General features: G+C 43.5%; 1 protein-coding gene across 1 annotated transcript in view; it reads left to right on the forward strand.

Moving 5' to 3' along the window:
* LOC105561641 (neurotrimin) overlaps positions 1–11115 on the forward strand; it is a 235193-nt gene extending 224078 nt beyond the window's left edge. The window contains exons 8-10 of the mRNA XM_012011804.1: positions 166–204; positions 9825–9893; positions 10321–11115. Coding sequence (XP_011867194.1) covers positions 166–204; positions 9825–9893; positions 10321–10481 — 269 coding nt within the window. The 3' untranslated portion in view covers positions 10482–11115. The remainder of the gene's footprint in view (positions 1–165; positions 205–9824; positions 9894–10320) is intronic.
* The last annotated feature ends 853 nt before the right edge of the window (positions 11116–11968 follow it).

Genomic DNA, 11968 nt, shown 5'->3' on the forward strand with positions numbered 1-11968 from the left:
ATTTCCCAGACGCCCCCCCCTGCCACCCCCCCCCTTTGAGCCCTTCCCGGGGATCGCCCATCTCGAGAGATTCTTCCGTTCGCGCTTTAGACATTTGACGTGCACTTTGTAGTGCACGATGTACCGTCGTTTGAGTAATACTGAACGCTGTTATTTACTTTTCAGCAATATCGAGCTCCAATTCCAACAGCACCAGGTACAAAGGTAAGTGGCATTTTCTACTTAAGCAGTCGGTCGGCAAGGGTGATTCTTCTTTTCTGCGCGAACAATAACTTCCGGTGAAATTGACGCGCGGGACTTAGCGGCGTGGCGGAATGTACCGAGCTTATACTTTGTGAAAAGGAGGGAGAAAAATTCCACGGCCGGCAGGACCATGTATTTTGCACTAATGAGAGGAAACCCTTGCGAGTGTAAAGAGATGAAGAGACCCGCGACTTAATTTTGAAATTGCTTTATGAATTTCAATAGAACCCGCGAACGAAACCGCTTCGTAGAGACACTAAGCCATTAATTAATTAACCGCTTCATTTCAATTTCGTTGCACGAAATATAAATCGATCGGCCGCCCTTACTGCTCGCTTTGTATTGAGAGGTACTTTTTGAATGATGAAGCGTAGTGTACTTGTGGCGGGACGAACGGGTCGCTGATTAATTAGATCGAGTAGCCAGTTTGTGCGATCGAATCCGCGCATCGCACGCTCTGTTTGAACCGAACCAACGGAACGAATACACTTTTTCAACATTGTACTGAACGTTGTACTCGCGCAAAATCCCTTGCAACGGACACCGTCCGAGTACTCGACGCCGATTTGTTTCTTTTTCTACACGCACAGTTTCAAGTTTGAGGAGTAAACTACACGGAGAGAAGTTTTCTTTTAATTTATCCTGCAAATTGTGTAATCGTGCGACAACCTGTCGCCTGGCAACAGTTCTGTTACAACCGATCACAGACTTGAACACAAGCGTGAGTTTAATTGGTCGGATGTGAAAATTTTAGAGCACCTCTTATATAAAAGATTAATTTCCGAGATACTCTTCGTTAAAAATTAGATTGAATAGTCCGACACAACTGGCTACAGAAAAATTCCCTTTATTGTAACACAACGTTTCGGCCGTGGGTCTTGGCGCCTTTTCAAGTGTATTTTACAGCACACAAATCAACATCTCAGAAACGTTTCATTACAACATTGCAATATTGCATCAATGTTACGAAATGTAGATTCAAAGGTGAAAAGATATTACGTCTAAAAGCGTCTGATGTCCGCTGAACTGTAATATCTTGTAAACGTTACAATTCAACATTCTGAAAACATTGTTAAATTATATTGAGTTAATATTGGTCGCGCGACGCAGCATATTTTTACAACTGTTGGAAGTTCTGAAATTATATACTCGTATTATATGTATATACATTTTATATTTTGCAACGGTCAGAAATGTTATATATATATTTCACAATTGTACATTTTTTAAGTATCTATTTGAGTATCAAAAATAATGATTTGTTCAAGATTGTTTTAACGTTGCAGCAATTCATAAAGAATCAATGTACAAACATTAACCCAGATTCAACGTAGAAAAGATATTCATACTTTAACGTTCAACATTGCAACGTTTCAGGAACATTATTTTAATTTTCTGTGCTGTATGGGTAGTCGGTGTATGGCGTGTGGTCAAACGCCGACTAGAACGTGTAAAATACACGTTAAAAGGTCTAAAATCCATGGCCGAAACGCTGTGTTGCAATAAAGGGAATTTTCCCGTAGCCAATTGTATCGGATTATTCAGCCTAATTGTTAATTAATCACTGGCGATTCAATATTCCAAATTTTTCATTAAAAGACAAGTTAATGAATTGAACTTGTAGACGGATACCTGCATCACAGCTGTAAAAAAACTCTCCGTTGTCACTATATTGATTTTTGACGTGTCACGGTCTTTCAATTTAAGTTCTCAACAGATAAACATCGATTTTGACTCTATATGTCTTTGTCTGTCCAATGTATATTGAGTAAGATCGTTTCCATACTTAATTTTATTTTTATTTGTATTTACATTGGCTCTTACGGCCTCGACTTATCTTTGAATATTATATTTTTCACCAATTCTCAAAATACTGCACTTAATAAATTATGTCCGTGACGTTGCGTGAAAAATGTGACTAATCATTAAGAAGATAAAAATGTTTCTTCCAAGATATAAAGTAATAGTATACGCGGCGGCGCGAATATTGTCCTCCGGCACGCTCTCAAACATCGCTGCAATTTTCCAGATTGTAATTTCTATTAACAATATCACAAACGGGCGGCGTACATACGCGAGGCCACCGCGGGGAAGCGCAACAAAGGCGCGCACGTACGCGCGAATCTGTGTCGCCCGCGCTTGTTAAGGCATTTCAAGTTTTCCATCCGACCAACTTGGAGCTTCTCCATCGTCGAGTGCGGGGGCTTTAAGAGAGGGCCGGCACTATTTCAGCGTGAAATCGCGGATGAATAGGAGCCGTCGTCGTGTCGGGTTTCGCGGACCAACCAGGCAACCAACCGGCCGGCCGACCGGCCGTCTCGTTTGCACGACAGGCCGCCGGTCGCGAGAGGAACGCGCACAAAAGTAGGCGCCCGGGCTTCATGCAAACTCGTGCAGAATGCACCGGGATCCGCGCCCGCGTACATCTGCGATAGCGGGAGATAGACGTTCAGAGAAACGACTTTTTAAAGAGACCCGGATGAATAACGTTTCGGCTCTTGCACCTATCGCGCCAACCTGCCTTTCATCGCGGTGGAAAAAGGGCAAAGCCGCAGTTGCCCGCAAAGGGACTCCGCCGCTCTTTCCCTTTCCTCTTGCGCGTTAACGTCTCGCAGCTGTGCGTAACATACTTTTCCCCAAAATAACCTTGCGTACATCCGTTAAAGAAACGGCGGTTCCTCGGGGAAGAATGGTCAATTTGCATGGGAAAGATTTGAAAGGATCTACGCCCCGGCAAGAAACGGTATTAGCGGTTTGTATAATTACATATCGTTCTACGTGGAATTTTGTGGGGCTTCGACCCTTGAGGCTTCAACATCGCGTTAAACTCGACACGATATTTCGTTTCAGCAGCTTCAACGTCGAGCTGGACTCGACACACACGCAGAGTTTCTTATTGTGTTCACCTGTGTATTTTTGTTTTTATGGAAAGTATCTTTCATGCTCGCCACATGATTTGGTACTAATGTTACGTCAATTTTTCACTTTGTGCGGTCTCGCTGTCGCGTTATTAAATATTTAGCAAATTTGAATTTTTGACATCTGAATTTAATATGAAAGGAAACTATTTCCTTTGCCGCGAGATAAAACCCGGGTCTTATCCGGGCAAATGCTTCAAGCGATACCGTACATTATTAAAATTTAAAACAAAGTGTAATAAATTTTTCTAATATATTAATTATAAAATGTCCAATATGGTTTTTACCTTCCGTAAAAAAAAATACCTCAAATTTTTATCCTTTCCGTTTTTCATTCGGAGCCGGCGGGGCAAAATGAATTCGCTGCAAAGAGCCCGGAGGGTCAAGAACCACCGTTCTAACCCTTTAACGTGATGGGTGATAAGTTACGTGTATCTGGAAATTGACGAGATACTTGCGCTTGGATTTCAAAAATAAAATTACGTTTATTATAGCACGTGCTCTTGAAATTATAATGAACGCGACGTTACCGGATTTATTTTTAGTATGCAAATGAGTTCGATGCATTAGTATGCATTGAAGGGGACAAAATGGCAGGCAGATGTTTAGAGTACCAATTCGCGAAAGGCTCTCTCTCTCTCTCTCCTCTCTCTCTTCTCTCTCTCTCGGCGCGGCATTTCGAGTACGCTGATGTATTCAAAGAGATAATAATACGGGAAGAGCTTTGTGGAACAATACATCGGCCCCTCAAAGGAGATGGTAAATTACATGTCAGTGCGCCGTGCCGTACCGCGCTTCGCTGTATTTCGTTGTGCTCTGCCCGAGTATTAACTAAGCGCACGTAAAGTATTTTGTTATCCACGTTGGGCTTTTTCTCTCTCTCTGCCGCAAAATGTATTCATCGTCGAAACACCGCACAAAGGAACGATGTATAGGTACCTCCCCCACCCCCCCCTCCCCCGTCTCGTCTATATTTTTGTAAACTTCCCAATCCTGTTTTGAGCCCTACGAGAACCGACAGACGTTTCAAATATCTCTCTCTCTCTCTCTCGCTAAATCGCGAGCCACGGAAATCGCATTATCTGATTACGGGCCGGAAAATCGAACATGTGAAAATGTTTAGCTTGGCATCGCGACGCCACTTCCGCGCGTACTTCTTGACCGTGCTGTTATAATGTAATATAACTGCCGTGTATGCGTACTATATCAGGATGAAAAACGCCGATATAAAACCCGGCCTTTGAAGCACGTGCTTTAAGGCACTCTCGTCGGCCGCGATATAGCTCCGAGGCGCTTGGGAGTCTTCGCTCGCCGCTTTAATGGTTCATTTCGCAACGGGGAAAACTTTAAACATCTCGCCCCGTCTTCGTTTTATGGCTAATCGATGTTTTTACGGCCGCGCGGACTCCTCGCGGCCGCGAGTGCGATTTCATCGCGCGTCTCTGTGCACGTCGCGCCGATGTGCGGGACATAAACGCCATATAAACAGGAATTAATTTCGAACCTGTAGGGTAAGATGGCCAAATTCGACTCAGATAACCAAATGCAGGTCGAAAGTTTTGTGAGCAAGCGACACTTTAAAGTAATTCATTTAAATTTTGCTCTTTTATATATTTGCAGCTTTATGTTATATTGTCGATATCGTAAAAGGCATCGACGTGTTTAGTTTTCTGCTCAACCGCGAAAGAAAATAAAGCGCATGTGGCGGCTCTGCCGAAACGTCTTTTGAAGATTAGGTAGCAATCTTATTTATTGCTTTCGGTTCATTGCAAATATCTTTGTGAAATTGTGAAGAAAGTCGTAAAAAGATATAAACTGTTGAACTTTTTAATCTTTTTACTTTGTTTCGTGCAAAGAAGGACGCGAATAGTGTTGAAAACTACTGATCCGAATTTGGTCCTCGGGTCTTGCACCCAGAAAAAAGGTTCATTTAGGTTAAACTAATGAGACACGTTGAAATCATGTTTCTTTGGATCTACTAAATTTTTATTTCCTTCTACTAAAACATTTGTTAGATTTGAAGAAATAGACATGAATTTTTTAGAAATTTTAGTCTCAATCAAATGAAATTTTCGTTAAGGTAAAGAAATTATTAAGGTTAAAGTTCAGAGAAAATTTGTTCGATTTCAAGGAAACCTCTGGATGTAATATGGATCAGATTCCAAGGTGTGATTTTTGTCGCCAGCTTTTCCGAATAAATCGATGAAGTTATCTCTTTGGAATATCACAAAGGACATGATCAACAATATTTTGACGTAGAACAAATCCCCACACAGCACAGAAAGATTACAGGAAGATTGCAGAAGTGTTACATTGCAAGAGTGCAATATTGCAGCAACGTTGCGCAACATTTTTTGTTGAAAGAGATAAGAATGGAGTGATTCTGCACTTTTGCACCTTTCTAACCTAGAAACTATCAGTTCGCGAAAACACTTGTGTAATATACAAATTAAATGGCTTACGCGTGCAGATCGTAAGCAGCTCGCTATTCCGGCTCAATGAAAGAACAATATGGCATCACTGAAACTAAGTTTGTAAGTCTAATAAGAAATAATAGTGAGCAACACACACATACAGTACATGTGGTATGACACAGACAAGAAAACAACAAAGAAAATATAGTATTTTTATTATTTTTGAAACATTGCTGCAATATTGCTATCGAAAGTTTGCAATTTTATATCCCTGCAATGTCTTTGCAGGGATTGCACTGCAATGTGCAAGATTGCAACGTTTCTGCAATGTAACTGCAACCATCTGTGCTGTATGGGTCTCGATGATTATGCAGAAGACCGACGCCCTCGTGGATTTCAGTGACCTTCACATATGTTGTCAAGGTCACCCTCCCGAGTGACCTTCAAGAGGTTTTAGCCATCGCTCCTTGTCTGTTAAAAAGTTATTAACAAAAAAGTTTGAAAAACATGGTATACAGGGTGTCAGTGAATGTTTGGCACTTATTTTTCGTCATGTGTTGTCAAGGTCGTCCCCCTGAGTGACCTTGAAGAGGTTTTAGCCATCGCTCGTTGTTTGTTAAAAAGTTATTAACAAAAAACGAGAGAAATGTGACAATTATTTTTAGTTATACAGAGTGTCAGTGAATGTTTGGGACTTATTTTTTGCCATGTGTTGTCAAGGTCGTCCCCCTGAGTGACCTTGAAGAGGTTTTAGCCATCTCTTATTGTTTGTTGAAAAGTTATTAAGAAAGAAGTTTGATAAATATAACAATCACTTTATACAGCGTGTCAGTTTGGGACTAATTTTTGTACAGATAAATTTCACCGAAAGCAACTGTTATCAATGGAGAGAAGGGCTTTTAAAACCCGATCCGAATTTGGCCGCCTTGCCCTAGCGGCCGTGGTATCTCTTCGTGAATCCAGTTAGCAGTGTTATCTTCGGGCTGCCGGAATTTAGTCTCGTTCGCGCAGAGGCGATAGTTTTGGACCGCCGTGCCACGATTGTGTGACCGCGCGCGGGAATCGCTATAATTAGTAGCGCGAAGGCCGCGCGGGCGCCGGCGACGATAAATAATCGGCGCGCGAAAGTGACGTCGGCGCGCGCGAGTCGCTCGCGAGGGGTGGCTTTCATATTTCATCGAGTATCTTCCGCGCCATCATAATGAAAAATCCGGGATTCACTATTGGCTCGTCTTCGGTCCGACTTGCCGCTCGCCCGGCGACCGGAAATCGATATATGCAAAATATTTCGATGCCAACAGATTGGGGGGGAGGGGGAGGGGGACGTTACGTTCGCGCGATGGAAGATTTATAGAAACCGGTTTCAACGTCCTGGGTCAATTTTATTGTTCTCTCTTTCCACCTCGCCACGCGCGTCTAAATATATACACACACAACGCCTCGATACGAGGCTAAATGCGCGAAGCGGCGTAAATACGACCTCTCCTCGTGGCACTAATGGAAAATTGAAACGGCGTGTGTTATTGATGTCTCCGGTAAAGACGAAGCGGATTTAGCGCGTCCGGTTGTCAACTTTTATCGAGATTCATCGCCCGTATTTATCGCGCTCGCGTCAGAATGGTTAATGCGCGTGCATTTCTCTCTGGAGAAAATATTAGAGGCCGCGCGGGATAGAGGCCATGGGCCAATTCTGCGCGGCGCGCGAAAGTAAAGGGGCGCGACGTCTCCGGGAGCCCGCGCTGGGGCTTAACAACGCGCGGGCAAACACGTTGGTCATACCGTAAGCCCTTACCCACAATCTGCGCCGGGCTTGCTCTATCGAGTACCAGCGGCCCCGTTCTCATTCGTTCTTCTCATTACTTGAGAAAACACGCGGTCCAAGCCGCATTTTTCACGGAGACAAACGAACTGGCGCTCCCACCGCCAAGTAAAACGCTAGATCGCTTTTCCAATAGCGACAGAGCATCCACCTCGGCGGCTTCTTTTGTCCTTGTTTAAACGTTAAACTCGCCACACAGTCCTGCGTAAATGATGAAAACTTGACCGAAGTTTCAGCAGAGGGAATAAACGCTCTCGGAAGAGCGTTTTTTACCTACGAAAGACAGCGGGATTAAACCGATATAAGAATAACCAGTAGGTCATTTGTTCAGTTTTGCATCGATCCCTTCTACGCATCCGGCATTTTATTGGCGCAGTCGATGAGAGAAAAGTTGTACGTGCGGTAGTGTAGCTTCGATGAGTACGTACACTGTTAGAAGTAGATCTATCACACATGTGTGAATATTAACACGTCACACACTTGAAATGTGTGAATATTAATGCGTCACACATATTTAATGCATAATTTTCCAAACGTCATGCATTACCCTCTTAATATGCGCGTGTGAAATGCATTAGAGAATGTGTGTAAATCACACACTTCAATGTGTGGATTTTATCAAACATCTAATAATGTTTGAAATAGTCAAACATCGTAATATTCACACATGTGTAATATTTCTACACGTTTGAATATAACACACTTTGGGAAAATTCACACACTGAGTATAGTAACGCACTTACTAGTCACACACTGATCAGTCACATACTGCAGCTACCCCACACAACATCGTGCGAAATCAGTACTCGTTGTAGATATCCTACCGTGTGTTATCCCATCCGTTTGTGCTTCGGACGATCGTGAATAAAGTGCCTTCAAGTCTAGACTGTGTCCTATTGCTAACATCTCGGAAACCTCGTTCTTCCTCTTTATTTCTGATTCATGCTCTTTCCGCTAACCTCCCGTTTCCCTAACCTAACCTAACCTAATCTAACCTCCCACTTGGATCGCGTCATATAATGTAATTAGTTGTTTTAAACGGCAAGAAATGTAAAAAGTGCTTTCACCAAATTACATATGTGTATAATAGTAAAACACTTGGATTTGCAATGTAGTGCAATCTTTTTTACACATTTATTGGCACCTTGAAAATTACACACCTAAATAAGTTATACACCTCAATTTGTGTGAAAAGTCACACACGCCAATAAAATCAAACATCCATTCGTGCATGAAAAAGTCACACACTTACAGTCTTGAAACGGCGGACACACATGCGATAAAGTGTGTGATAGTCACACACTGCTTCTAACAGTGTACACGCACCCGCACACGCGCCCGCTGGATTTGGACCAAAATCACGGAACACCGCGTGATCGGGATCGAAAAGATCAAAGGGCCGTCAGAGAGTTGACATACTAGTTACACAACTAGTAAGTCCGCTCCGTCGTTTGTTTAGTTTTGCGCTCGATCCCTTTTGCGCATCATCATTTTTCGGTCCAACCCAGAAGACAATTGTTACATGTGTGGTAGTGTAACTTTGACGAGTACGTACACACACACCCACACACGCGCCGCTGGAGTTGGACGAAAAACACCACGTGATCGGGACCGAAAAGATCAAAGGGCCGTCAGAGAGTGGACATACTAGTTACATAGTATAACTAGTAAGTCCACTCCGTCGTTTGTTTAGTTTTGCGCTCGATCCCTTTTGCGCATCACCATTTTTGGGTCCAGCCAATAGAACAATTGTTGACGAGTACACGCGCCGCTGGATTTGAGCCGAAAACATGGCGGTATACGTCGTGGTTAGGACCGAAAAGATGAAAGAGCCGAGAAAGTGAACACACTAGTTATATTATGATATAAGTACATGAAGGAGCACGATCTGTATTTAGTCAAACCGAGTGTATTTATCCTGTCACATAAACCCGTCTCGTGAATCGTCCCTGTCTTCGTGCTTCCTGTCATTGCTACTTTTCCGGCAATTGATTTAACAACCGTCGTCATTAGTAGTCTCGTACCACCCGAAACCGAACCCCGCGTCGCGAAACAAATTACTTGAAAGACATTCAGCTGGGCACCAATTAATCAAAGAGGAAGAAATGAGAGAACAATCGAGACAGCTCATTGAATAATCTTCCATTCGTAAATTCACGGCTGAATCGTCCCATGTTTACATAACCGAGTAAAAGTTATTAAATAAATGGTGCCAATTGGGGTATGAATTTATTTAACGATTGTTAATAAAGTTAACGTCAGTAGAAAATTCGCCGCGCCGCGTGAAGACGAGTAAACGGAATATTCCGTAATTAGGTATAGCTTATGAATAAAAGTGTTGGCAAATATTTATTCGGGCAATGTTGACGATATCAAAATATAAACTTTGCTCCGAAAAACGATACTCAATATCTCTTGCTCTGTTTGCAGGTAAAGCAAGGCATAATTCAGGGAACAATAACATCCTGGAGGGAAATCAAGATATGCTAAAGGAACGAGGTACACATGAAATTTAAATCAGAATTCAATTCCGAGAGATAATCGGTATTTTTCTTTAATCTTTGCGATATCGCCGAATGTATCGTCAAACGATAAGAGACGGCGATTCCTCGTCGCGGAAGTAAATCTCTAGAAAGACCTCTATAATTTCTCGATACAGTAGCAATTATATACGTTTCAAACTAGTGGCGATCGTGGCGCAGAGGATTGTGCGCTGGTCTGGTAATCCGAAGACCCGGGTTCAATACCAAACGAAACATCGTTGGTTTTTCGTTCGATCGCCACATAGCGAAGTGGATAATAGAGAGAGGTGTTACAAGAGGTTTTGGGCACGTTCCTTCAAAAACGCCTTGTAACCCTAAGGGGGAATCAATAAAATGTATTTACATTTATTTACATATACGTTTCAAACTCTCTGCCCTCGCAGACTTGAAGTTACGGGGTCGCAAGGAGAACGGCGGCGACGTGGCGGACTACGATGAATCCAGCGCTACCAGCAACGGCAGCTCGTTGCTGCTGGTGATCCTCGTCGCGCTGTGCCTGTGCCTCCACCATCGTCCGCAGATACGGACGCTGCACCCGGCCTGAGATCCACCCACGACGGTCCTGCACGCCATCGCACGCGTAATCCGATCATCGAGCCATCATCGTGACTTTGTACATCCACTTGTAAATCCATCGCTCAGGGACTTCCGTCGAGGATGAATATCGTCGGGGACTGCGTTGACCACTTTAAACTTAAAACAATAGGATAATAATATTATAAATAGCGTTAGTGCGGCGGAGCCCGGCTAGCGTCGCTCGCTGGCGGAGTTCGCGCTTACGGGAGGATTACGACTTAAGGGACAGTCATTACGGACAGTTTCGGAACCAGAGTTCGGCGCGCAAATCTACCCCATGCGGCCGGAATCACGTTACAATGTTGGGGAGCGCCTGATTTATTTTAGGGTTGCATTAGCGGCGAAGATAACTGAAATGCCCATCAATTCCGAACGTTATCGCGATACAGCGTCGGGGTATTAATTTTCTTTTGAACGCAAACTAAGTTACTCACGCTCTTCGTTCTCCATCCCCCGTCTAGCTGGACTCTAAATTGAGAAGAGAAGCTTGTATCTGCCCCGTTATATCGATGATTTCATCTCTCTGTATTATAGCTAGGCGATATTCTATGTAATTGAGATAACATTGCATACGGCTAATAAATTCTTTATGAAATAATAAACGTGTGAGCAGTATCTTTTGTCGATCGGAAGTGCGTATTCTCACCCTCGATCGATTCCGACGGCAGCCAGCGAAACAGAGTGTGTCCGTTGAGACGAGATGGACGTTCGCGAGGAGGCGCGGCGAGGAGCGGCGGACAGTTCGAGCTGTTTCGCGTCATTTTTAATTGGCTATCTGGACAACGGTGTGTATCCCAACCTGTCGGGCGACTATTACGAAGCGACGGCCAAACGATGCAACGACGCGACGATGCGGCTACACCAATTGCTGGCAAAGGCAGTTACTGTCTAGACGCTTATTAGGAGGAACTCTATGCTAGAGCGGAGCTATCCAATTTAAGCAAAGAACAAAACTGCCCCGGCGGCTTCGAGCTCCGTTCATACTGCTGATCTTTCCCCAAACTTTTAAAGGCGCACCACGTATACTGTTGCAAAGAAAACATACAATTTATCGCACGTAGGGAAAAAACTACGGTACAAAGGTTTGTATGTATATTTTTATTTATTTCTTACAGTTGTACTCACTTTGCAATTATAAGAGCTTATACGTTAGGTCCTGATTTCACTGTTTTACGGCGCGAGAAGTGTCGCTACTTTTCAACGGACAAAGGCGACAGTGTGTTTGCTTCTCGTTGCTGTTTTTGTAGAAAATGTCTTACAATTAGTTTTCTTCGTGCAACGGCGCGTGATTCTTTTTCCAAGCTATTCGATGAAACTATTCGTGCTCCGGCAACATGAGTTTGCATTAATACGTCGCGCTCCTCAGCGGGTCTCGTTAGACTGCCGGGTCTTCTCGAGCAAGTTACTTTTTTGAAGCTGCATCGACACGCAGTGTCATCGATTGGCGTCGTTGTA

This window comes from Vollenhovia emeryi, unplaced genomic scaffold (genome assembly GCF_000949405.1).
Source record: "Vollenhovia emeryi isolate VEMERY1.0 unplaced genomic scaffold, V.emery_V1.0 DF939204.1, whole genome shotgun sequence".
Lineage (NCBI taxonomy): Eukaryota > Metazoa > Arthropoda > Insecta > Hymenoptera > Formicidae > Vollenhovia > Vollenhovia emeryi.